The 27,947-nt window shown below is 43.9% G+C and overlaps 1 protein-coding gene and 1 long non-coding RNA gene across 7 annotated transcripts in view; one reads left to right on the top strand and one right to left on the bottom strand.

Moving 5' to 3' along the window:
• RNF125 (ring finger protein 125) overlaps window positions 1-19,382 on the bottom strand; it is a 50,378-nt gene extending 30,996 nt beyond the window's left edge. The window contains exons 1-2 of one of the 2 annotated variants that reach the window (XM_031003571.3): window positions 18,800-19,382; window positions 609-762 (exon numbers count right to left, since the gene is read on the bottom strand). In XM_031003571.3, the coding sequence (XP_030859431.1) occupies window positions 609-762; window positions 18,800-18,963 (318 nt within the window). In that variant the 5' untranslated portion in view covers window positions 18,964-19,382. The remainder of the gene's footprint in view (window positions 1-608; window positions 763-18,799) is intronic. The other variant, XM_031003570.3, reaches the window with a different exon arrangement.
• On the top strand, window positions 196-15,669 carry LOC129528314 (uncharacterized). 5 transcript variants are annotated; one of them, XR_010131224.1, is made up of 7 exons: window positions 196-514; window positions 3,496-3,782; window positions 7,015-7,072; window positions 10,162-10,211; window positions 11,145-11,181; window positions 13,896-14,037; window positions 14,935-15,337. It is a non-coding gene; the product is annotated as an uncharacterized lncRNA (long non-coding RNA). The 5 variants fall into 5 exon arrangements; XR_010131225.1 differs by lacking the exon at window positions 13,896-14,037 and having other exon boundaries at window positions 14,935-15,669; XR_010131221.1 differs by lacking the exons at window positions 196-514; window positions 3,496-3,782 and adding an exon at window positions 6,853-6,914.
• Window positions 19,383-27,947: the final 8,565 nt, after the last annotated feature.

Raw genomic sequence — 27,947 nt, 5'->3', positions numbered from 1 at the left:
TTCTATCAGAGTGCACTTTTTCCAATCCTCCCTGCGATTGGCTACTTTCAGAATCCTGCTGATTGGTGCGTTTTACAGAGTGCTGATTGGTGCACTTTACAGAGCGCTGATTGGTGCGTTTTACAGAGCACTGATTGGTGCATTTTACAGAGCGCTAATTGCTGTGTTTTACAATCCTCTTGTAAGACAGGAAGGTTTCCAAGTCCCCACTCTACCGGGCAAGTCCAGCTGGCCTCACATCTCACCAGCATTTTGGGAGGCCGAGGCAGGCGGGTAACGAGGTCAGGAGATTGAGACCATCCTGGCTAACACAGTGAAACCGTGTCTCTACTAAAAATACAAAAAATTAGCCAGGCGTGATGGCACGTGCCTGTAGAGCCAGCTACTCTAGAGCTGCGGGCAGGAGAATCACTTGAACCCGGGAGGCGGAGGTTGCAGTAAGCCGAGATCGCACCACTGCACTCCAACCTGGATGAAAGAGCGAGAACCCATCTCAAAAAAAAGAAAACAAAAGGTGCATACCGCGGGGTCAGAAGCAGAGGTGAAATGATAACTTTCGCAGGGACTTAAGCTGGTAACCATGAACATAAGTGGGGTCACATACATACCAGGGTGTCACACTCAGCGCAGTTCTTATACTCTGATTTCATTCTTTTGGCTACATCAGTTGCTGGAACTCCTTCTGAAGGAAGATACGCCCGGCAATAAGGACAGGTCCACTTGTTGTTCTTTAGACTGGTAGCAATACAGGAACGGCAGAATCTACCCCAAACAGACCAAAAATACATCACTTTCCTTGAAAGCTATAAGGAGCCACCACCATGTATTCATTTGTGTAAACTGTAATTTAATGACACCTTGTACCCCATGAGCCATGCTACCAAATTACAGGTCCACTTGCACCCTGCACTTCCTGAGAATTGCTTACCTTCCCAGCAAGACTTTTTTAGAATCACACATTCTTACCACATGCACTTTCACACATTTCAAGAAAAGTAAGAATTCAAAGTGGGTGAAATAGCTTTCCTATACGCTAAGTTTAAACGATACTTTAAAGAATGTCTAAATTGGATTTTACCTCAAATTTCTTGAGAAAATATGTCTTTCTTCTGTGGGGTTTTGTGTGTCACATAAGAAAATAGCAGGAAGTCAAGGAAGTAAAAATACCAGACACATTATAATTCCCTATAAAACCATTTTCTCATTCCCTCCCTTCCTCCCTCCCCTCCCCTCTCCCTTCCCTCCCTCTCCTCTCCCCTCCCTCCTTCCCTCCCTCCCTTCTTCCTTCCTTCCTTCCTTCCTGGTCAAGAAATATGTTCTCTGGTTTATTTAAAGGTGCTCATTATAAAATCTTAACATAATCAACATTTCCAGAAAATTCTGACCTATTTATAGGAGTTGTTGAAGGCTCCATAAACATAGAAATAAAAATGAGCATTTAGGTAATTTATACACATCAGCATGACCTGATGTCTCTTAAACTACTCAGCACATAATATCTATTTGGGAGTATTAATACATGTCCAAAGGTAGGCTTTTTAAATTTTAAGTATACTGTACATACTGGAAAGTTCTTATAAGCATATACTTGAATGAAATTTCAAAACTGAACACATCCATATAACCAGTACCTATAACAAAAACAGCATGGCCAGCCCCTAAAATTTCCCCTCTTGTTTCCTTCTCTTTTTTTTTTTTTTTTTTTTTTTTTGAGATGGAGTCTTGCTCTTGTCGCCCAGGCTGGAGTGCAATGGCACGATCTCAGCTCACTGCAGCCTCCACCTCCTGGGTTCAAGCAATTCTCCTGACTCAGCCTCCCAAGTAGCTGGGATTACTGGCACCCACCACGCCTGGCCAATTTTTTGTGTTTTTAGTAGAGACGGGGTTTCACCATGTTGGTCAGGCTGGTCTCGAACTCCTGACCTCAGGTGATCCACCTGCCTCAGCCTCCCAAAGTGCTGGGATTACAGGCGTGAGCCACTGTGCCCGGCCTCCAGACACAATTCTATCCCCTCCAAAGTAATCATTGACTTTTTAAAATGTATTTTAACATATAAAAATTATACTTTTCAAACATTGTACCAGCCTATAGACTGCAGCTTTCTCATCCCTGCTTACCATCCTTGGTGGTGGTAATCATTGACTTCTAATAACAAAGATCAGTTTTGCCTGTTTCTGTACTTCCTATAAATGGAACCCTCTGGTATGTATTCTTGGTCTTCTTTAGCTCAATATTATGGTCAAAAGATTCATTATATTGTTGTATATAGTTGAGATTGTCCATTCTAATTTTGTGAAGTCTATTGTATGAATACACCCAAATTTATTTAGCCTTCTGTTGTTAATGGGCATCTGGGTAGTATTTAAATACTTGCTGATGATAAACTTTAGTGATGGGCAGGCACAGCTATTTTCCAAACAATTCTTCTTCCTCTTTTCCTCTTTAACTCCTAATTGTATTAGTCATTACCGATTTTTTTCCTCTTTATTTTTTTCTTATTATGTTTGAATTTGGCTTGGATCATGACTGATTCGTAACAGTATTCTCTTCTGCATCTGTTATCAAATTACTGTAAGCACACAGACGATGCTCACTTGTGCAGTGATTGAGACATCTACTTGTTGTTTATACCTGTCCAGCATCCATTCCTCCTTTTTCTTGCAATAGCATCCTGCTCTTGCTCTGCAGGAACAATACCTCTTATATTACATATAGTCTCAGTGGGACCTCAATCGAGGTGCCTACCAACTCCTGCTGAAGGCGTGAGCACCTGGCAAGCCAAGTCAAGTATAGACCATGTCTCTGGAAGTTGAACACTGCACACAGTGACATAATGACTGATTCAGTAGCAACCAGATGGAACTTTTCTCCCTTTACGTAGAGCTCCATATCTGCCTTGGTTCCTACCCTTTCCTTCTAGCTATTTTTGTTATTGTATGGTAATTTTTTTTTTTTTTTTTTTTTTTTGAGATGGAGTTTCGCTCTGTTGCCCAGGCACAATCTCGGCTCACTGCAACCTCCGTCTCTCAGGTTCAAGCAATTCTCCTGCCTCAGCCTCCCGAGTAGCTGGGATTGCGGGTGTGCACCACCATGCCCGGCTAATTTTTTTTTACTTCTAGTAGAGACTGTTTCGCCATGTTGGCCAGGCTGGTCTTGAACTCCTGACCTCAAGTGATCTGCCCGCCTCAGCCTCCCAAAATGCTGGGATTACAGGCATGAGCCACTGTGCCCAGCCAGTAATTTTTTATGTCTAATTTCAAGCTTGATACACTGGTTCTCTACAAAAGTTTTTAAAAACACTTCCATATACCTTAATTCATTTAACCTTAATAAACTCCCAAGAAAGATCATTATTTCCATTTATAGATAAGGAAACCAAGGCACATACAGGGTAAGTTGCTTCTGCAAGATCACATAAAGGAACAGGGTGAAGAAGCAGCAAGAACAACCCCCAGACCGACTATAACCTATGCGCTGTTGCATCCCTTACCCAGGGCTTATGTCCCGCTGCAGCTGCCGCCCTGCTCAAGAGAAAGACTGAGCGGGATGCTAAGGAGATAACGCCAAGGTGAAGGATGAACCACAGAGAAGATCCGCGAGGTTGTCTGTTAAACTTGCTTCTCCAAAGCCAAGTCTAAGGAGACTGTTGCAAAGAAGGGAGAGAAGGTACCCAAAGAGAAAAACGGAAGAACTGATGCTGGCAAGGAGGGGAATAACCCTGCAGAGAATGCAGATGCCTAAACAGACCAGGCACAGGAAGCCAAGGTGCTGGAGGTGCCAGGTGAAGTGTGTGCATTTGTGATAACTATGTACTTGTGGTGACTGTACAGTTTGAAATACTATTTTTTATCAAGTTTTATAAAAATGCAGAATTTGGTTTTCTTTTTTTTTTTTTTTAAAGGTATGTTGTTAGCACACAGAACACTTCATTGTTGTTTTCTGGGGATGGGATATCAGTCACTGTCACTAATAGAACGTCTAGAAGCTGGATTGATGTGGGGAAAACACCTTTCCCTTCTAGTTTTTTGTTTGTTTGTTTGACATGAAATTTCACTCTTGTTGCCCAGGCTGGAGTGCAATGGCAAGATCTTGACTCACCGCGACCTCCACCTCCCAGGTTCAAACGATTCTCCTGCTTCAGCCTCTTGAGTAGCTGGGATTACAGGCATGCGCCACCACGCCCAGCTAATTTTGTATTTTAGTAGAGACGGGTTTTCTCCATGTTGGTCAGGCTGATCTCGAACTCTCGACCTCAGGTGATCCGCACTCCTCGGCCTCCCAAAGTGCTGGGATTACAGGCATGAGCCACTGTGCCCAGACTTTTTTTTTTTTAGGCAGAGTCTTGCTTTGTTGCCCAGGCTGGAGTGCAATGGCATGATCTCAGCTCATTGCAACCTCCACCTCCTGAGTTCAAACAATTCTGCCTCAGCCTCCCAAGCAGCTGGGATTACATGCATGTGCCACCATGTTCGGCAAATGTTTGTGTTTTTAGTACTAGAGGAGGGGTTTCACCATGTTGGCCAGGCTGGTGTTCCCTTCTAGTTTTGAGAGGCTTCCTCTTGGCTCCCAGGAGAAGGGATTCCCTGACTTTGACAAACACAGACACCTTGGCACAACAGCCTTGTGGTATGGAAAAACAAATTTGTTCCTATGTCCTCTTCTCCCTTTCCATCTTCAGCATAAACTTAACTCCGTTAAACCCAGACACCTGCTGGGGCCTGGCCCCCAATAATTGGTTACCAGCATGTCAGGCAATCTGGACTTTCCAGTTATGCCACTGAGATGGGGCTCCTCAAAAGAGCAGTGGTTCAATTTCTACATTGTGTATCGTCAGACAAATTCTGCCATTTTCATTTCACTCCCTGAAAGTTAGGGTCGGCTCATGTTAAACAACATGCTAAATGTGAAATGTCAACCCTCACCCTAAACTTTCTTGTTCAGAGTATCAAATGAATACTCCATTGGGTTTTTTCGTTTTGTTTTGGGTTTTTTTGTTTTTTTGGTTTTTTTGCCAGAAGTCTTGCTCTGTCGCCCAGGCTGCAATGGTGCAATCTCGGCTCACTGCAACTTCTGCCTCCCAGGTTCCAGTGATTCTCCTGCCTCAGCCTCCCAAGTAGCTGGGATTATACAGGCGTGAGCCACCAAGCCCGGCCCTCCACTGAGTTTTAAAGTGGCTTTATGTTTTTTGGTAGTCCATTGAAGAAGCGAATTTGAAAGTTGTTGTATACTGTTAAGGATTGTCTGCCCACGTCCTGCCTGAAATACTGTGACTGTTTATGGAAAGTATCTTTAATAAAGCTGGATAAAGTTTGGCTTGGGGGGAAAAAATCACATAAATAGAAAGTGCTTGAGCTTGGTCAGGCACGGTGGCTCACGCCTGTAATCCCAGCACTTTGGGAGGTAGGTGGCTCACCTGAGGTCAGGAGTTCGAGACCAGCCTGGCCAACACAGAGTGAAGCCCTGTCTCTACTAAAAAAAAAAATACAGCCAGGCATGGTGGCTTCTGCCTGTAAACCTAACACTTTGGGAGGCTGAGGCAGGTGGATCGCTTGAGGTCAGGGGTTCGAGACCAGCCTGGCCAACATGGTGAAACTCCATCTCTACTAAAAATACCAAAAATTGGCCAGGCATGGTGGTGGGTGCCTGTAATCCCAGCTACTCGGGAGGCTGAGGTGGGAGAATTACTGGAACCCGGGAGGCGGAGGTTGCAGTGAGCCGAGATCGTGCCACTGCATTCCAGCCTGGGTGACAGAGGAAGACTCCGTCTCAAAACAAAACAAAACAAAAATACAAAAATTAGCTGGGTGTGGTGGTGCATGCCTGTAGTCTCAGCTACTTGGGAAGCTGAGGCAGGAGAATCACTTGAACCCAGGAGGCAGAGGTTGCAGTGAGCTGAGATCGCGCCACTGCACTCCAGCCTGGGCGACAGCAAGACTCCATCTCTCTCAAAAAAAAAAAAAAGAAAATGCTTGAACTTGGTTGGTCTTAAGCTGGGGTTTTCTGACCCAAATTTCAGTAACCTTTTATTCCACCACCACAGCTACCCCAGTTGGAAAGATCAATATTTTAAGATCAAGAAATCTAAGTTCTCTGCTATACATATTTTACTTCTTTCTATCTCAGCTAATTATAAGTTCTAAGGTACAATCTGACCTTGGATGTCTCTGAGTCTCTAAGAATTGGTTCTCAAAGTGTAGTCTTGAATGAAATTTATGACAAATGGTTCAAATGCTCAACCCACAATTAACATTTCTAATACAACACTTATGGTTCTGACATGAATTATTTGCTTACATTATTTAGAGGCAAGCAGATAACATTTTGTTTTTTTGGTCAACTAGCAGTTTTCCCTTTTTTTTTTTTTCTCTCACAATTTGAGTTGTATGCCAATGCAAGCAGAATACAAATACTGGTGCCGAGCCCTATGGGGGACACTTGTATACATTATCCCCTATTATTGTAGGCTCCTACAATAATTCATAAAATGCTACTGTACTTTCTCCTCATTTTATTGATGGCAAACTAAGGTTCAGAGTAGTGTAGCAATGTGCCAAGTTTATGCAGCCACAGACAGTAGTGCTCTGATCCTTAAACAGTTTGGGTAGGGCCTCAAATTTTGTAGTCTTTTCAAGAAACCTCAGTTCTTCCCAGTAACAAGCAGAAGTCACAAATATAAGACCATGAATGTGCCTGTATAACCAGGAGGCCTGATATAATGAATGTGTCCCCCCAAAGTTCAAGCATGAAAACTTGGCTCCTCTTGTGGTGGTATTGAGAGGTGGAACCTTCAGGAGGCATTTAGGTCATAAGGGCTCCACTGTGATGAATGGATGAATGCCGTTATCACAGGAGTGGGCTATGAGGCAGGAGGATCACTTGAGCCCAGGAGTTTGAGTCCAGCTTGGGCAACATAGTGAGAACCCCATCTCTAAAAAATAAAATAATAAAATAATAAGCGAGCTCTCTCACGTGCATTTTCCCACTCTGCCAACTTCTTTCTACCTTTCCACCAGGGGATGACCCTAGCCAGGTCCCAGCACCACGCTCTTGGACTTCCTAGCCTCCAGAACTGTGAGCTGAAAAAATTCTTTTCTTTATCTATTACCCAGTCTGTAGTATTTGATAAATACCCATTCCCATCATGGCGTGAACTAGTGTTTCTGGTTTACTTTAGAATGCCCTTGGCGGAGAGGAAAGGTCCATTCAGTTGGTTGGGGGCCTTAGAATTTTATTTTTGGTTTACTGTGGGATTGCAAATGTCCTGTAAGAATGAAAGCCACTCATGCATATTTCTGGATCAATTTAAAACTCATCAGGAAGACTCTCAGACTCTACTTAGGAAACCACCAATTTGATGTACGCTTTACTGCTCATACTTGACCACAAATTGAACGTTTCAATCCATTTACCTGAAAGTATTTCAGAATTATCCTAAACAGAGTTTCATTTTCTAAAAATTAGGTACATTCACTGCCGGGTGGGGTGGCTCACGCCTGTAATCCCAGCACTTTGGGAGGGAGAGGCGGACGGATCACCTGAGGTCTGGAGTTCGAGATCAGCCTGGCCAACATGGTGAAACCCTGTCTCTACTAAAAATACAAAATTAGTTGGGTGTGGCGGCATGCGCCAGTAGTCCCAGCTACTCAGGAGGCTGAGGCAGGAGAATCGCTTGAACCAGGAGGTGGAGGTTGCAGTGAGCCAAGATCGCACCACCGCACTCCAGCCTGGGTGACAGAGCGAGACTGGCTCAAAAAATTAAATTAAATAATAAAAAATAAAAATAAAAATTAGGTACATTCTATGACTTAGAGCAGTTGTATCTGAGGTCAATGGAGACTTGGCTCTTTCTTATGGTGTGCTCCAGTTCATTTAGCTCTCTTCAGCCCATTCTCAACCTCTAGACGCTTTTTAGATAACTCAGTCTCCAGCCCTGATCTCTTTCCCCCAGTCTATTCCTCCAGAGCCTTTGGATATTTCCATTTGGATATCTGCCTATCAGACTGCTGTACATTCAGCAGGCCCATTCATGAGTGCACTCACTTCCTCCTGTGCCAGTCTCTCTGACCCTGTTTATTCACCAGCCTTAAAGCCCAGTGGTTGGCTTTGATATCTTTCTCCCTTGCATCTACTGTTTTCAATCTGACAACAAATGTCTTTGAGTATTTCCTTTGAATGTAAATCATTTTTTTTTTTTGAGGCAGGGTCTCATTCTGTCACCCAAACTGAAGTGCAGTGGTGCAATCACTGCTCACAGCAGCCTCCCGAGCTCAAGTGATCCTCCCACCTCAGCCTCCCGAGTAGCTGGGACTACAGGCATGCCCCACCATGCCCAGCATTTTTTTTTTTTTTTCCGTACAGACGAGGTCTCACTTTGTTGCCCAGGCTGGTCTCAAACTCTGGGGTTCAAGCAGTTCCACCTCAGCCTCCCAAAGTGCTGAGATTACAGGCATGAACCACCACACCCAGCCTCCAGACTCCTTTTAAGTTCCATTTATACAGCTCCAAGTTATCTACTGGCTCTCAACCCAGCTTTCTAATAGAAGATAAGGCAGAAGTGAGAAGGCTCTTCCCTCAAATCTATTTTTTACAACTGATACAGCAATATGAATAAAGTTCACTTAAAATTATAAAACATTAAAGTGAAACTTCTTAAATTAAAGTCCACCAAAGGAAAAAGAACTAAGCTGAAAGTGAGGCTATATGAGACATCTTAGAAATGTCATAGATCAACTTTTCATGGCACAGTGTTCTTCCAAAAGAAATACAGAGATAAGAAATAATATCTGTTCCTGGGGTTTTGCTTATGGAATGACTGAAGGAAAGAGAAACCATGTTTTGAGCCTTTACTATGGGATACTTTTACATTTTAAATATTCATAAAAATGGCACTACTCACCCCATTTTACAAATGAAGAAACAGAGATTCAAAGAGATTAAGCAACTTAGTGGTAAAGAAAATTGGCTGGGCAGGGTGGCTTAACCTGTAATCCCACCATTTTGGGAGGCTGAGGTGGGCAGATCACTTGAGGCCAGGAGTTTGAGACCAGTCTGGCCAACATAGCAAAACCCCATCTCTACTAAAAAATACAAAAATTAGCCGGGCGTGTTGGCACACACCTGTAGTCCCAGCTACTCAGGAGGTAGAGGTTACAGTGAGCTGAGATCACGCCACAGCACCCCAGCCGGAATAACAGAGCGAGACCCCATCTCAAAAAAAAAAAAAAAAGGAAACAAAATATTTTACCCCCAAAAATAATTATTTGACATACTTTGAGATGGCTATTGAGATGGCCTGCAGAAAGGAAAAACCCTGAAAAGCTGCATGTTGTGGGGGAAAGAAAAGTCTACATTGGTAGAGAAAGTCTACATTGGTGAAATAAATAGGCAGGCTTTCTCTGAGGTCTCCCCTGCCCAATCTAGGAGATTAACCAAGAGTCTGAAACGTTTGAAGGTCTAACAAGAAAACTTATCATGGACCACTACCTATTCTTTTTTTTTTTTTTTTTTTTTTTTTTTTTTAAGACAGAGTCTCGCTCTGTTGCCCAGGCTGGAGTGCCGTGGTGCAATCTCGGCTCACTGCAAGCTCTGCCTCCCTAGTTCACACCATTCTCCTGCCTCAGCCTCCTGAGTAGCTGGGACTACAGGCACCCGCCACCATGCCCGGCTAATTTTTTGTATTTTTAGTAGAGACGGGGTTTCACCATGTTAGCCAGGATGGTCTCGATCTCCTGACCTCATGATCCGCCCGCCTCAGCCTCCCAAAGTGCTGGGATTACAGGTGTGAGCCACCGCGCCCGGCCGACTATTACCTATTCTTTCTGAGAGCTTCTCTCTGTGAAGTTTCATCTGTATAACAAGAACAGCTTTGCCCCTTATCTTTTTTTTTCCCTCTTATAACCTGTCTTGCCATCTTGCAATCCCCCATTCTTCTGTAACCTCAAGTATAAAAGCATCAAGCATCTGGCCCTTTCTTTCAGTTTTCATATTTTGTATGACTCCCACGCCCATATGCACATTAATAAATGTGTATGCTTTTATCCCATTAATCTGTTATCTGCCTGTTTTATAGACTCAAAGTATTGAATCTTTAGGAGAAAAATTTAAGCTTCACTACATTTTTGGTGTTGTGATCAGGATGTAAGTCATTTTGTTCATTCTAGAGCCAGTGAATGGGATCTTGGAACAACGGATGAAAAGCCAGCAAAGAAAGGTAAACTCATTTTTTTTTAACCAAGTCAGTTCTCCTCTCCGATCTCTGCCTATAGTGCCTGGTCAAATGTGGATGGTATGAGTCTCTGTGTTTTACCCTTTCTAAATTTGGATCAACAGAGAAAAACATATAAATTAGTTCTTGTATTGGTTTCAATCGCTTTTAAAATAAATGAATGGCTATATTTAAAAGAAAACTTTTTAGAGCTCACATCTTAAATAGCTACCTTATTGGTACCTATGAAAAGATACAAAAGGAATACAGGTTTAGAAACTCCCTCGGCAAGATTTTTGAAAAGTAGAAATCAGATTTAAAACAAAGTTAAAATCCTTTGTACTCAAATTGCATGCTTTAGATTCCTTATGAAATTTGTTAAATTAAAAAAAAAAAAAAAAAGACTCCATCCTGTAGTCTAGTGGTAAGGATTCTGCACTTTCACCATTGCAGCCTGGATTCAATTCCCTTTGAGGGAACAAGTCCCCAGGAGATGTAAATCCTTTAACTCAGAAAGGAAAAATAAAAGAAATACTTGGAAAAAATTAGTTTGAATTGTTTTGAATTTATATTTGTATGACTTCTTAACCTTTGGGGTACCCATTCATTTTGTAAGCCTCTCATCCAGCTGTTGTTTTCCTCTGTCTTAAACCCTAGAGAATATGGCCAGACAAAAATGTGGGTTGTATCCCATTTGCGGCTGGCAAAACCTTGCTTTCTTTAAGCTGTTGTAGGGAATGATCTGGATTTTGAAAGGGTTGCAACTTTTGCTCCCTCTTAGGAAACCTTGGTTGAAGCCATCAAGAGCTTCTTGGTTTCAGTCTCAAATGTTCTTATTTGTTTTGATTTTGAGTTATTTCCTTTGGTTAAAACGTTGGTTTATATTTAGAGTGTGATAGTAACTTTTTCCCCATTAATCTGCTTCCTCTGAGGGGCCAGAGAGACATACCTCCTGCTACGGCTGGGAACCAAACAGGTGAGGAGAGGTGGGTACCCCCTAAAGAGGGGGTGCTGGGAGGGTCTGGGGAAAAAGAAGCACGAAATGCCACAGCTACCATTCTCTCTGCTCCCACAAAAGACTGGGTGCTCAGGCTGGGGACAGTGGCTCACACCTGTAATCCCAGCACTCTGGGAGGCTGAGGCAGGCAGATCACCTGAGGTCAGGAGTTTGAGAGCAACATGGTGAAACCTCTTCTCTACTAAAAATACAAAAATTAGGTGGGTGTGGTGGCACACCCTCGTAGTCCCAGCTACTCGGGATGCTGAGACAGGAGAATTGCTTGAACCCGGGAGGCAGAGGTTGCGGTGAGCCCAGATCGGGCCACTGCACTCTAGCCTGGACGACAGAGCAAGACTACATCTCAAAAAAAAAAAAAAAAAAAAAAAAAGACCGGGTGCTCAGAGGACAAAATGTTTGCTGCTTGCATATTTAAAAGGATTTTTTAGGCTGAGGCACGAGAATCGCTTGAACCCGGGAGGCGGAGGTTGCAGTGAGCCGAGATTGCGCTGTTGCACTCCAGCATGGGCAACAGAGCAAGACTCCATCTCAAAAAAAAAAAAAAAAAAAAGTTTTTTTTTAAGAAAGATGGCTCTGTGGTCAAAAGCCAGCTTAATTAATAGCTGATATTCTCTGTTCTCTTTCAAATCCTGTTTCTCCCTTGGGAACTTCTTAGTCAACTAGACCTTTTTTTGTTCCTCAGACTCCTACTAACTAAAACTGTATTAGCCTTTTGAAAGCTTAAAATCTCCCCAAATTGGCTCCTCTAAGACTTGTTCTTCCATTTCCTTCCCCTTCTGCCCCTCCTCCTTTTTGCCATTTTTGATACCACATGAAGAGGCCTAGAGGGGACTTCTGTGAACCCTGAGACCCCTTGAGGAACACACACACACACGCATACACAAACACAAAAGCCACCAATCGCCCCTCTTTGGGGGTCCTCTGTCTTCTTTTTTTTTTTTTTTTTTGAGACAGAGTTTCACTCTTGTCACCCAGGCTAGAGTGCAGTGGCGCCATCTCGGCTATTGCAACCTCCATCTCCTGGGTTCAAGTGATTCTCCTGCCTCAGCCTCCTGAGTTGCTGGAATTACAGGTGCCTGCCACCACCCCTGGCTAATTTTCTTGTATTTTTAGAGAAACGGGGTTTCTCCATGTTGGGCAGGCTGGTCTCGAACTCCTGACCTCAGGTGATCCCCCCACCTCAGCCTCCCAAAATGCTGGGATTACAGGCGTGAGCCACCACGCCTGGCCATTGGGGGTCCTCTGTCTTCTCACTGAGCCACAGAAGCCATGGGCAGGGTCCATCCTCTCATGTCTAAAGTTCTGCTGTCCTGCATTAAACTTCCTAATCTCTCTGGCTTTTGGATACTGGTGTGTGCATGTGATATATGTTGTATCTACATGTATATATATGTTTACACATGGGTTTGTATAGTCTGTAGTACCAAACTGACTTCTAAATAAATGAGTACTCACAAATTAACTATCCCAAATGTTTTTCAAAGTTCATATGCCTTTAGTAATCTTTGGTAAATCAAGCTAGGTTTTTTTGTTTGTTTGTTTTTGTTTTTTTGAGAACGACTCTCGATCTGTCACCCAGGCTGGAGTGCAGTGGTGCGATCTCAGCTCACTGCAACCTCTGCTTCCTAGGTTCAAGCGATTCTCCCACCTCAGCCTCCATGTGCGCCACCATGCCCGGCTAATTTTTTAGTATTTTCAGTAGGGACAAGGTTTCGCCATGTTGACCAGGCTGGTTTCCAACTCCTGGGCTCAAGTAATCCGCCTGCCTTGGCCTCCGAAAGTGCTGGGATTATAGGTGTGAGCCACTGTGCCCAGCAATAAAGCTAGTTTTAAATTGTTGGTTGGCTGGGTGTGGTGGCTCATGCCTGTAATCCCAGCTCTTTGAGAGGCTAAGGCAGGAGGATCACTTGAGCCTAGGAATTCAAGATTGGCCTGGGCAACATAGGCAGACCCTGTCTCTATAAAAAAATAAAATTTTAGCAGGGTGTGGTGGGGCATGCCTGTTGTTCCAGATACTCAGGAGGTTGAGGTAGGAGGATTGCTTGAGCCCAGGAATTTGAGGTTGCAGTAGGCTATGATCACATCACTGAGTAGTTTGTTCTTAGATCATATCTCTAAAAACAAACAAATAAAACTACTAGAAATAAGACAAACAATTCTTCAGGCAGAATATACAAAAAAAGCAAGATATGTTTTTGGAGAGAAAGGTTGTGAGAATGGCATGAGGCCGGGTGTGGTGGTGCACGCCTGTAATCCCAGCTACTCAGGAGGCTGAGGCAGGAGAATCGCTTGAACCTGGGAGGCAGAGGTTGCAATGAGCCAAGATCATGCCACTGCACTCCAGCCTGGGTGACACAGTGAGACTCCATCTTAAAAAAAAAAAAAGAATGGCATGAAGTGTGATTTTTTTGTTAATGGAAAACTAATTGTGTCTAGTTTAGAAGTTATTTGAAGCTTGTTTCAAATTGAAAGAATAAAAAAGATATAGATAAAACTAAATGAATATAGAAAGTTGGAAATAGAAGAAAAATCATAAGAGGTTATAAAAGATATGTAAATCTTGTGTGGTCAAAGCTGACTGAAATTGGATAGACTTGTTTATTAGGTTTTATTTAAATTTATTATTGATATACTGATTCAAAAGTAAAATATGGTTTTCTCTTTTGAACAAGACTTTTATGTAGTAGAGATGGGGTCTCGCTATGTTGCCCAGGCTAGTCACAAACTGCTGGTCTCAAGCCATCCTCCTGCATCGGCCTTCCAAAGTCCTGGGATTACAGGCATGAGCCACTGCACCTGGCCAAGCATACTTTTGTGAGCAAAATAATTTACCTTTTTCTCTTTGGATTCACAAACCGGGTTTTGAGTATTCCTATTTCATGGCAATATAGTTACATGCATAAGTTCAGTAACAGTCTGAACAGGACATAATTGGAGACAGTGGTTATTTTAGCAAGGCTTTAACTGGAATGTCATACTTAGATACATGATCAAACTGTTTTGAGGGACTGAAATTGACATTAAAAAGCCAACAGACTTAGAAAAAGATTGGCCTGGTACCCTGTGTATATGGTTCCCTTACAAAATCCTGACCTTGCGGTATGTAAAGAATTGTCACTTTCTTGGCTGGGTGCAGTGGCTCACTCCTGTAATTCCAGCACTTTGGGAGGCCGAGGCAGGCAAATCACCTGAGCTCAGGGGTTCAAGACCAGCCTGGGTAAAATGGCGAAACCCTGCCTCTACAAAAAATACAAAAACTAGCCAGGTGTGGTGGTGCATGTCTGTAATCCCAGCTACTAGAGTGGCTGAGGTGGGACAGTCACTTGAACCTGGGAGGCGGAGGTTGCAGCGAGCTGAGATCACGCCACTGCCCTCCAGCCTAGGTGACAGAGCGAGACTCCGTCTCAAAATAAACAAATAAGTAAAAAATAGCCAGGCATGGTGGCAGGCACTTATAGTCCCAGCTACGTGAGAGGCTGAGGCAGGAGGATTGCTGAGCCCAGGAGGTAGAGGCTGCAGTGAGCCATGATTGCACCACTACACTGCAGCCTGGGTGGCAGAGTGAGATCTCACCGCTAAAAATAAATAAATAAATAATAAAAATAAATAAAGGAAATGTTTAATGTTTTAAAAATTAAGCTTTAAATGGGGGACTAAAGGAAACTGAAAATATTTCACCCCAAAATGTACTTCTTTGATATATTCCCACAGGAATAACCCTGAAAGGCTGCCTTTTGTGGAGGAGACTTGTATCTGTAGAGAAAATCTACACTGGTGAAATAAACAACCAGGCTTTCTTGGAGGCACCCCCTTATCTGTACCTAGGAAATTATTAACTGAAAGTCTGACACCTATGAAGGTCTGACAGAGCAACTTAACACAGGCTCATGCCTATTCTTTCTAGGAGCTGCTATCTATGACGTTTCATCTGCATAACTAGACCATCTTTGCCCCAGCCCCTTCTTTCTTTCTCCCTCCCATAACCATGTTCCAAGCCCCTATTCTGCTGTAACCTCAAAATGGCATAAAAGCATCAAGCATCTGGCCCTTTCTCTCAGTTTTCATATTTTGTATGACTCCCATGCCCATATGCTCATTAATACATTTGTAAGATTTTCCCCCCTTGTTAATCTATTAGCAGTTTGTTTCATAGACTCAGATGATCAAAACTTTAGGGGAAAAAATCAAATTCAAATTTCCCTAAAGTGGTCACACAGCTGGCTAGTGGCAGAGGTGAATTTCAAATCCAGCTCTCTGTAAGGGCCAGTTACTACTGCATCACAATACATCTTATAAAGTGCTCTTACATATTCATTCAAGGTACTGTTGTTATTATTAAACTTGTTTGACTTGAAATAGGTTTACAAACAAAAATCAGCATAAACCACCTAGTTCAACATGTCTGAAAATGTAGCTTCAATATGGGATAATAAAATACAGAAGGTTCATTTGCATTTATTCATTTTCCAACTTAATTTCAATGGAAAAGAGTAATTTATTTAGAATGTACAAATGGTATTAACGCTCACAATCTCTACTGCAGAAAGGACTCTGGTTAACATTTATAAAGTGGAAGGGGACCAAGTAAGTTTGCCAAAAGGAGGAATATGGAAATTCTGCCCACAGCCAGAACAATGGACATAGATTTGTCAAAACAAAGAACAGTAAAGAGAGGAAAGGCAATTTGTTCAGCCCTTGTAATGCTATTTTATGACTATTTTTCCAGTTGCTAGTTTCCTATTCACTTTAACAAAGAAAAAGATTAAACAAAAAATTTAACATTTAGCAAATTTATATTATCCTTTAGTAGAAGGAAAAATATTGTAAATGGTAAATTATAATATTCAAAGTCCAAACCGGGAAAACAATCTCCAGTCAGATCATTGAATAGCAAAGCGGTCTGTTCCAAAAAGAATCTTCAAAACGCCCACTGTTTATGTTTTGCACAACTTTAAAGTTCTAATGCTAATAATGATTCAATTTAAATGGAGATATCTTTAGGCTGTTATTGCCCTAAAATAATCAATATATTTTATGACTCACACAGCCCATCTTGGCTTCCAGACTGGCCTGTGGATATTATGTTAATAAGCTACATCTGGACAGCTGAGCAACAACATCAGTAATAGAAAGGAGGGTAAATTTAAGCCTTGAGTTTTAAGAACAAAGCTGAAACAACAGGCCTTGAAAATACAGTTACGGCCGGGCGCCATGGCTCACGCCTGTAATCCCAGCACTTTGGGAGGCCGAGGCGGGCAGATCACGAGGTCAGGAGATCAAGACCATCCTGGCTAACACGGTGAAACCCCGTCTCTACTAAATATACAAAAAAATTAGCCGGGCGTGGTGGCGGCGCCTGCAGTCCCAGCTACTCGGAAGGCTGAGGCAGGAGAATGGCGTGAACCCGGGAGGCGGAGCTTGCAGTGAGCCAAGATCGTGCCACTGCACTCCAGCCTGGGCAACACAGCAAGACTCCATCTCAAAAAAAAAAAGAAAAGAAAAGAAAACACAGCTACAAAATAATGCCCAAAGCACTCTTTATTTATACATTGTGCAGGCTGCACACTTTTGTCCCTGGCTCACAGACGGGCAGTAGTGAAAACTGCTTTTCAGATACAAGGCTATAGGTATTAAGGATCACCTAAGTCCTTTCAAAACTTTCTTTTTTTTCTTTCTTTTTTTTGAGACTGAGTTTTGCTCTGTTGCCCGCTCTAGAGTGCAATGATGCCATCTCAGCTCACTGCAACCTCTGCCTCCCAGGTTCAAGCAGTTCTCCTGCCTCAGCCTCCCAGGTAGCTGGGATTACAGGCAAGGGTCACCACACCTGGCTAATTTTTGTATTTTTAGTAGAGACGAGGTTTCACCGTGTCGGCCAGGCTGGTCTCGAACTCCTGACCTCAGGTGATCCATCCACCTCGGCTTCCCAAAGTGCTAGGATTACAGGTGTGAGCCACCACGCCCGGCCTCAAAACTTTTGACTGCAAGTGCACAACATGTTTTTAAGGACTACCTAAATCCTTTCAAAAGTGGTCCTCAAAAACATGTTGTGCACTTGCATTCATAATAACGCTATTTCTTTCTTCCTGCTAAGCCAAATGCTGGTACAAGCCACTGTGGTATCATCACACAGGGCTTCATCATACTATAGTCACCCTTCAAAGGACATTAAGTAGACTTCTGCTCCTGATCTGTGCAGACACAACACACACACGTATCCACGAAAAAAATTCAAAGCAAAGAGAGAAGGCTGGCTGCAGTGGCTCACACCTTTAATCCCAGCACTTTGGGAGGCCGAGGTGGGCGGATCAATTGAGGTCAGGAGTTCAAGACCAGCCTGGCCAACATGGTGAAACCCCATCTCTACTCAAAATTCAAAAACTAGCCGGGTGTGGTGGTGGGCGCCTGTAATCCCAGCAACTCGGGAGGCTGAGGCAGGAGAATCACTTGAGCCTGGGAGACGGAGGTTGCAGTGGGCGGAGGTTGCAGTGAGCCGAGATAGCACCACCGCACTCCAGCCTGGGCGACAGAGCCAGACTACGTCTCTCTCTCTCTCTCAAACACACACACACACACACACACACACACACACACACACACACACACAGAGTAAACAGCACAAATTCACAGATCCAACTCCACCAGTTATTCAAACACACATTAAGGATGTGCCAATTTTATATAGGGACTTTGTTTTTCAATTCTTCTTAGAAACGACCACGGCTTTGCACCAACTGCGAGTTTTAGCTAAGTACTATGCGGTTTTGAGAAAGTTATTTTACTCTGTAATTTCCGCCGGTTTGGAGAGACCGTGCGTAAAGCAGGTAGCCTGCCACCTTCTGTTACGTTGTGGCTGGGTTTTGAAGGAGTACATTCAGGGGCTTGCGGCTAACGTCCAAGCCCCACCCTAGCAGGTTGTTATACTCTAACGACTGTGGAAAGTCACTCGGAAGCTCCAGTTTGACTTGCCCTTTGAGGGGCTGGGTGTCTGTGTTGGGAAAGGGTAGCAGGGGTGGGGGTGGAAAGACACTTTGCACAGATCCTTGTTTGCTTAAGACGAGCCTCTGTGGGCATTCTGGGAACACGTGCACAGCTCCAGCAAAACAAAACGGACCCGGGTTTCTGGGGCAGAGGGAAGCGCAGCCCGTTCTACCGTGTTCAGCGGGGTAACTGCGCTTTGCGGGAGCCCCTGCCTTGTAGCTGGAGCTCGTTTCCTTTCGGTGCCTGGGCGAACGCTAGTTCTCCAGCCAAGAGCACCCTCCCCAGTTGGCGAGCCCTGGCTCTGGGCGGGACCCGTGCCTGGATCCCCTTCTCTGGAGTTCCGCACCTGGGCTTCGGGAGCTGAAAGCGCAAGGGGGCTACAGGGCCCGCTTGTTTCTTTTTTCTCCTCCCGAAATCCTGTGTCACCTTCCGACCCGCGTTTTCCCCGTGGTCCTGCATCCGACGGGTCCAGGTTTCTCCCTGCAGCAATTTCCTAAGACGCTGTCTTCCGTCCCCCTCCTTCCCCACACCATGCCCTCAGCTTCCCCACATCGCCCTCCTTAGGGGTGGGCGCAAACCGAGCTCCCCTGGAACTTACACGTGGCCACAGCGGGTCCGGACAGGCTGGTGTAACACCTCAAGGCACACGGCGCAGTCGAAGGACGTGACGGGCAACTCCGGGTCCCTCCTGCGCTCCAGGGCCCGCGCGGTGGCAGAGGCGGGCGCCGATTTGCCGCTGTCGGTGCTCAGCACGGAGCCCATCGCTGTGCCTCTCGCCCAGACAGCTGCCAAGCACTCAGTGCCTGCCGCAGGGTTGTTTTGTTGCCGTGCGGTGGAGGAAGGAAGTCCCGGCCCAGCTGCGATCGCCGCCTCCCAGCTCGCGCAGCCCAGAAGCCACCTCCGCCGCTGCGCCCAACCCTGGTCTAGGGCAGGGCGAGCGCGCGGCCGCGGGGCTGAGATCTTCGGCAAGCCGCCTAGGTTAAGGCGCGGAGGCGGAGGCGGCAGCCGCCCCGTGCTCTGTCTTGTGGTGTTGGGAGGATTGAAACCTGAAACCTCAACTGCAGAGAAGAGGACTTAAGGCAGCAGTAAACCTTCCAAGCTATCACACACAGCTGCTTTCCCCACTGTCAGAAGTTAAGTGCGGGCGTGGCCATGCTTAATGATAATCAGAGAACAGCCGCTTTTAAGGTGAAGTGGAGGACCATCCTCCACTGTTGTCATCACAATAAGCTGCAAAAATGACCTATGACCTATGATTGGGCGTCTCCTAAGACGGTACTATCGCTACTCTGTCATCCAATCAATAGTCCATTAATGGAGAGATAGCCTGGGTAGTGGAAAGAGTACTGGAGATTAGGATTCCAATCCTACCTCTCCTGCAGAGATTCTAGTGCTAAACCCTGCCATCTCCAGTTTCCTCTGCGGCTCAGGATTTCCTCTGTTGTTTGTACGCTCCCCACCCCGCCCTTTAAACGTGATCAGCCAGGCGCGGTGGCCCACGCCTGTAATTCCAACACTTTGGGAGGCCGAGGCGGGCTTGAAACTCCTGCTTGAGGGCAGGAGTTCGAGACCAGCCTGGCCAACATGGTGAAACCCCGTTGCTGCTAATAATACAAAAATTAGCCGGGCGTTAATTCACACTTTTTACGAAGACTTATTTAGTGCCCACTGCACGCCAGACTCGGTTCTAGTGATGAAGACACAATTGTCAACAAGCAAACAAAATCCCAGTTCTCACAGAACTTACTTTCAAAAACAAAAACAAAACTTTATTTTGAGATAATTATAGATTCACATACAGTTGTAAGAATAGTACATAGTATATAATACACATATACAATAATATATAATATAACGCATGGGATATAATAACGCATATAATACATGTACGTATTTAACAGGCCATAAACTTCACCCAGTTTACCCCAGGCTTTACTTTTAATTAGGAGATATAGGCCGGGTACCGTGGCTCATGCCTGTAATTTCAGCACTTTGGGAGGCTGAGGTGGGAGGATCACTTGAGCACGGGAGCCAAGATCACACTACTGCACTCCGTCCTGTGCGACAGAGTGAGACCATGTCTCAAAAAACAAACCAAGCCGGGGCAGTGGCTCACGCCTGTAATCCCAGCATTTTGGGAGGCAAGAAGGACAGATCACCTGAGGTCAGGAGTTTGAGACCAGCCTGGCCAACATGGTGAAACCCTGTCTCTACTAAAAATACAAAACTTAGCTGGGTGTGAGCTACTTGGGAGGCTGAGGCACAAGAATCGCTTGAACCCGAAAGGTGGAGGCTGCAGTGGGCCGAGATCATGCCACTGCACTCCAGCCTGGGCAACAGAGGGAGACCCTGTCTCAAAAAACCAAAACAGGCCGGGTGCAGTGGCTCACGCCTGAAATCCCAGCACTTTGGGAGGCCGAGGCAGGTGGATCACGAGGTCAGGAGTTCAAGACCAGCCTGGCCAACATAGTGAAACCCCATCTCTACTAGAAATACAACATTTCTTTAGTAAAAATTTTTGTACTAAAAATACAAAAATTAGCCAGGTGTGGTGGCACATGCGTGTAGTCCCAGCTACTTGGGAGGCTGAGGCAGGAGAACCACTTGCACCCAAGAGGTGGAGTTTGCAGTGAGCCGAGACCATGCCACTACACTCCAGCGTGGGTAACAGAGCGAGACTCTGTCTCAAAAACAAACAAACAACAAACAAAAGGAAGATATATGTAATCAATCCATAAACAAATGAACAATATCATTTCAGATAATCAGAGCCATGAAGAAGATAAAACAGTAAATGACAATGAGGAGAAGAATAAGCTCAGAGAAGAATTTTTGGATGAAGTGACATTTGAGCAGAGCCATGAATAATGAAAAGAAGTGAGCCATTCAAAGATTTAGGAAAAAGCGTGGACTGGGAACAGTGAATGAGGCAGAACCAAAGAGAGGAAAGACCTATGGAGCTGGAGCATGGGTGGTGGGGGGCAGGCGGTGGGGGGGAAATAAGATGAAAAGGTAGTTATTCCCATCTTCAAAAGGAAAACAAAAACCTCCCTTTCATCCCACTTATGCCTCAACTCCTGCCCCATATCCGCTTCAAGGCCAAATCTCTTGATCTGATCCTCTACATTTTGTCATCATTTCTTAATTATTAACTTCTTATTCAGTCCAGTCTGGGTTCTGAACCAACCTCTCCACCTCCATCTGTCCAAAAACTGCTTTATTATCAGTGTCACTGGTGACGTTCATGTAACTAATTCCAATACATTCTTTTCAGCTCTTTTTTTTGCTTGACCCCTCAACTATGTTTGTCAGTGCTGACCATCCCCTCCTTCTGGAAACACTCTGACTTTCCTTCTTTCTTTCTGGCTATTGTTTCTTCTCCCTTGCCAGAGTCTCCTTCTCCACTGGCTCTGGGCTGGAGATCCTAGGATTCTGTCTCAGGACCTTTTCCCTTCTCCTCTTTCTCTCAAAAATCACACAGGTTCTGTCACTATTTCGGTTCCAAAAACTTTCACATCTTTATCTCTACCCCAGGCCATTCAAATGCCCAATAGCCTAATAGCTTACATGACTGACCATTTGACATAAACACCCTCAGCCCAATGTCTCCAATAATGAACTCGTTATAGTAGCCGCCTCCTCCAGTGGTTGATCTCTCTTTTAGCAAATGGCACTATGATCCACTTTATAGCTCAGTCTAGACACCGGGAAGATATCCTTGATTTCTTCCTCTTCCTCATTCACATTGAATCAATCATAATCACAATCCTACCTCCAATATGTATCTCAGTAGTTCTTTTTTTTCTGAGATGAAGTCTCTCTCTGTCGCCCAGGCTGGAGGTGTACAGTGGCGCAATCTCAGCTCACTGCAACCTCTGCCTCCTGGGTTCAAGTGATTCTCCTGCCTCAGCCTCCCGAGTAGCTGGGATTGCAGGTGTGTGCCACCACGCCAGGCTAATTTTATTGTATTTTTAGTAGAGACGGAGTTTCACCGTGCTGGCCAGGCTAGTCTTGAACTCCTGACCTCATGATCCGCCTGCCTTGGCCTCCCAAAGTGCTGGGATTACAGGCATGAGCCACCATGCTCATTTTCTTCTATTTCCATAGCCACCGCTTATTTTAAGTCACTGCATTCTCTTGTGTGACTTAATGGCAGTAGTTCCTAACTGCTCTACCTGCATCCATCATTGCCTCTCTCCAGTTTATTATCCACATGGCAACTAAAGTGATCTTTTGAAAAGCAAACATCTTGTGTCACCCCATGCACAAAATCCTTTAATAGCTCTCCTAATCCTTAGGATTAAATTTCAAATCCTTAATATTATCAAAAATTCCTGCAAGACTTACTTTTGATGGCAGGAATCAGAAATTCAACTAAAAGTGCCTCATTCAGTAAGGATATTTATTATCATCCAGCTCAGTGGCTTACACCTGTAATCCCAGCACTTTGGGAGGCAGAGGCAGGCTGATCATGAGGTCAGGAGTTTGAGACCAGCCTGGCCAACGTGATGAAACTCTGTCTCTAATAAAAATACAAAAATTAGCTGGGCATGGTGGCACACACTTGTAAGCCCAGCTACTCAGGAGGCTGAGGCAGGAGACTCGCTTGAACCCAGGAGGTAGAGGTTGCAGTGAGCCAAGATCATGTCACTGCACTCTAGCCTGGGGCAACAGAGCAAGACTCTGTCTCAAAAAAAAAAAAAAGGTATTTATTATCGAATATGGCAAACTAGTCCAGGTGTTAACAGTTCCAGAGATGTCTCAGCAGCTCAATTATGTCCTCACAGCCTCAGCCCCTTGCCATCCTCAGCATGTCTCCCTTATGGCTGAAACAGTCACTTCTATACACAACATCCAAAAACAAAAAGAAAAGGGTAAGATTTCCCCCTTGTAGCTCTCTCTTCTTTTACATGGGAGAAAAATGCTTCCTAGAGGCCTTCCTCTGCAGACTTCCCTTCCTATCTAATTAGTCAAAATTGGGCACCATTGCCATCCTAAATCAGTCACTAGCAAAAGAGAATGGCTTAAACTCATTATTTATTCCACAGGACTTGGCACCTCAGCTCTCTGAAACAACATAAATAGGGTTCTTATACCAAGAAAGGAGATGAGACAATTGGATGGACCAACAGTAAGGTTTCCCAAAGTAACTATTTGGGGGTCTTAGCTGCTTTCACTCTCCTCCCTATTTTTCAGGCTTCTAAATTTCTCTACTTATTTCAATCCTTGAGCGTGTTAAGCTCTCTCTGACTCAAGGCCTTTATCCATGCTTTTATTTTTCTCTTGGACTTAACACTTCCTACCCAACATTCTGCCATTCATAACTCAACTTTCTCAAATTTTTGTGTTTTTGTTTTTGTCTTTGTTTTCCCTGAGATGGAGTCTCGCTCTGTCCTCCAGGCTGGAGTGCAGTGCCACGATGTCAGCTCACTGCAACCTCTGCCTCCTGGGTTCCAGCAGTCCTCCTGCCTCAGCCTCCTGAGTAGCTAGGATTACAGGTGTGAGCCACCACGCCCGACTAATTTTTGTAGTTTTAGTAGAGATGGGGCTTCACCATGTTGGCCAGGATGGTCTTTCTCTTTTGACCTCATGATCCACCCACCTCAGCCTCCCAAAGTGCTGGGATTATAGGCATGAGCCACCACCCCTGGCCAAATTTTGGGTCTTAGTTTAGAAATCTTTCTTTTATTTCTTTCTTTTTTTTTTTTTTTTTTTTTTGAGATAGGGTCTTGCTCTGCTGTCCAGGTTGGAGTGCAGTGGTGCCATCATGGCTCACTGCTGCAGCCTCAACCTCATGGGCTCAAACAGTCCTCCCACCTCAGTCCCATGAGTAGCTGGGACCACAGTCATGTGTCACCACACTCAGCCAACTTTTGTATTTTTTGTGGAGACCGTGTCCCGATATGCTGCCCAAGCTGATCATGAACTCCTGAGCTCAAGCAATTCTCCTGCCTTGGTCTCTCAAGGTACTGGGATTATAGGCATGAGCCACAATGCCTGGCCTTGGAAACCTTTCCAAATCACATTCATCTCATACTATCGTCTTAGTTTTTCATGGCCTGTTATATTTGCCTTCCTATGTGGCTACTCTGAGGGCTAGAGTACCTGGCATGTGAGAGGTGACAAATATATTCATATTTATACATGTCTTTCAATAATTATCTCACAAGGTGAATATTATTATTCCCATTTTATATGCTCAGATTATTTAACTTAGCAAAAGTCACATAGGAAATAAGTTGTAGAACCAGATTTTAATTCTAGATTATCTTTTATTTTAAAAAATCTATGCATTTTTTCACTAAGGCTCTGCTGTAGAGATGAGATGCATAAAAATTCTTAGAAAATAATAAAACAGTATTAAACAAAATGAGGCAGGCAAATGGGATATGGAAGGATAAAAGCATCGGATATAATAAGACTCTTTCGTAGAAACGGGGTCTCGCCAGGCACCGTGGCTCATGCCTGTAATCCCAACACTTTGAAAGGCCAGGGCGGGCAGTTCACCTGAGGTGAGGAGTTCGAGACCAGCCTGGCCAACATGGTGAAAACCCGTCCCTACTAATAATACAAAAAAATTAGCCAGGCATGGTGGTGCATGCCTGTAATCCCAGCTACTCGGGAGGCTAAGGCAGGAGAATCGCTTGAACCTGAGAGGCGGAGGTTGCAGTGAGCCGAGATCATGCCACTTCACTGCAGCCTGGGTGACAGAATGAGATTCCGTCTCAAAGAAAAGAAAAAAAGAAACAGGGTCTTGCCATGTTGCCTAGGCTGGTCTCAAACTCCTGGAGGCAAGCAATCTCTCCTTGGCCTTTCAAAGTGCTGGGATTGTAGGCGTGAGCCATCACAACAGGCCAATAAGACTCCTAATAAATCTTTTTCTTTCTCTCTTTTATTTTTTCTTTCTTTCTTTCTTTCTTTCTTTCTTTCTTTCTTTCTTTCTTTCTTTCTTTCTTTCTTTCCTTCTTTCTTTCTTTCTCTCTTTCTTTCTTTCTTTCTCTTTTTTTCTTTCTTTTTTTGGAGACAGGGTCTTTCTCTGCGATTCAGGCTGGAGTGCAGTGGCGCAATCTTGGCTCACTGCAATCTCCATTTCCCAGGCTCAAGTGATCCTCCCATCTCAGCCTCCCAGGTAGCTGGAACTACAGGCATACACCAACATGCCCAGCTAATTTTTTGTATTTTTTGTAGAGATGGGGTTTCACCATGTTGCCCAGGCTGGTCAATCTTTAAACTTATAGATGACAAGGGTGATGATGATAACAGTGATGGTGATAGTGTCAGCCTGAGAATAAATTCACAATTCAGTTTCTAATCCCTGAAGTATATCAAAAGTATAGATTAGTACAAAGAAAATTTGAAAGGCCTATAATCAACATCCTGTCACCGAGAAGACTAATGTATCTCTCAACCAACCCAAAGGAAAGCAAAGCTACAGCTCTTTAAAACATCTAGAAAAATATGTACTTCACTTATTTATTTCCACAGAAGGGATGAAAAGAAATTAGTTTATAATTTGAAGTGGGGTTGAAGAAATGAGAAAAACATTCCTATATTCTTTGTAGTTCATTTATTAACAAAACCATTAGGAAACCCGAATGTTCATCATAGAGAAATGTTTTTGTAAAGTATGATAAATTCACTCAATGAATAGATAAAACAATGTTAAAAATGTTTGGCCCACCATTTTTAGGTCCATTAGAAAGTATTTCATAAAATAAAAAAAGTACGTAGACAAGATAACATATGGATATTTATTGTAGTGTTGTTTGTTATAGCAAAATATTAGAAACATTTTATTTTTGAGGCATTTTATTTATTTATTCATTTTTGTATTTATTTTATTTTGAGACAGTGTCTCATTCTGTCATCCAGTCTGGAAAGCAGTGGCTCACACATCACTGCAGCCTTGGCCTCCTGGGCTCAAGCGATCCTCCTACTTCAGCCTCTTGAGTAGCTGGGACAATGGGCACATGCCACCATGCTCAGGTAATTTAAAAATTTGAAATTTTTTGTAGAGACACAGTCTTGCTATGTTGCACAGGCTGGTTTTGAACTCCTGGGTTCAAGTCATCCTCCTGCCTTCACCTCACAAAGCACTTGGATGACACTCATGAGCCACTGCAGCCAGCTAGAAACATTTTAAATATCCACCAATAGGTGACTGGTTAAATAAATTATGGCATCTCCAGATTGCTGTGAGCTGAGATTGCGCCACTGCACTCCAGCCTGGCAACAGAGCGAGACTCTGTCTCAAAAATAAATAAATAGATAAATAAATAAAGCCATCTCCATACAATGGAATACTATGCAGCCATTAAAAAGCAAGGCAGCTTTATAACTGCCCTAGAGAAACCCCTCTGAGATGTATTATTAAGTGAAAAAAGCGAAGTACACAACTGCATTTATTGTGCACTATCATTGATTTTTTGAGAGACTATACATGCGCACACACATAGGTATAAGTGTTTATGTGTATGTATAACATATGTAGATGCACAATATGTATATATACTGTTTATGCATATTGATTTTTTGAAAAGATACATAAGAAATGAATAACTGTGGTTGTTGCTAAGGAGGGGAACTGGTTCCTGGGGAACAGAAATGAAAGAAAGACTTTTACTGTAGGATCTTTTGTGCATCTTGAAATTTATACTGTTTGTATGCAGTGCCAAGTTAAATATTAATAAATAAAAATTAATAATTTCAACCAGGCATAGTGGTATGTGCCTGTAATCCCAGCTACTCAGCTGGCTAAGGTGAGAGTGTTACTGAACTGAAACTGCCTTTGCAGAATTATGACTGAGACAGCAAAAGAGATCTAACTTAATTGACTCCATCTTGCTTCTAACCTCCAAGCTGTCCTTGTTCATTCCCTGGGCATAGGCTGAACTAACTTTGGGAAAAACTTAGTTTATAGTTTAAAACAAAGACAGTAACAGCCCATTCCCAAAGCAGACCTCCTTGCCTGGGGACTAGACTGCCTTTGTAGCACTAACATTAGCCACAAGTTTAGAAACTATGGTTTAGGAGTCATGCAGCTAGAGGCTACAAGATTCTGACCCTCCCTAAACTGCTCCTAAGATGAGTGCTTAAGACATTTTGCAGACTCTACACTTGATGGATCAGTTGGCACCACCCAGATCAATAAACTGGCTCATCTCATCTTGCAGCCCCACCCAGGAACTGACTCAGTGCAAGAAGACAGCTTCAACTTGCTATGATTTCGTCTCTGACCAATCAGCATTCCTGGCTCACTGGCCTCCCCTCTCCGCCATCAAATTGTCCTTAAAAATTCTGCTCCCCAGGGAGACTGATTTGAGTGATAATAAAACTCTGGTCTCCCATACAGCTGGCTCTGCATGAATTACTCTTTCTCTGTTGCAAATCCCCTGTCCTGATGAATAGGCTCTGTCTAGGCAGAGGGCAGGGTGAACCCTTTGGGCAGTTACAAAACCAGGCCTGTTTTGCCCACACCACAGTAAGCCAACCATGAACATAATGAGTTTTGTAGCGGAGAAAGAATTTATTTATGTGGGCTGCCAAGCAAGGAGATGGGAGAACGGGTCTCACATCCGCCTCCCCAAAGATGGAGTTTAGGGACATTTATGGGCTAGAAGAGCAGGGTGGTCTAAGGTGTGGGGAAAGATAATTAGGCATAAGGAAAAGTGAGGTAATCAGTGTTCTGTAAAAGTGTAGTCTAGATTTTTGGTTCTTCATAGGATACATGTTCAAAAAATGGCAGC

This window comes from Gorilla gorilla, chromosome 17, assembly GCF_029281585.2.
Source record: "Gorilla gorilla gorilla isolate KB3781 chromosome 17, NHGRI_mGorGor1-v2.1_pri, whole genome shotgun sequence".
NCBI lineage: Eukaryota > Metazoa > Chordata > Mammalia > Primates > Hominidae > Gorilla > Gorilla gorilla.
This window is presented reverse-complemented; position numbering and strand designations above follow the sequence as displayed.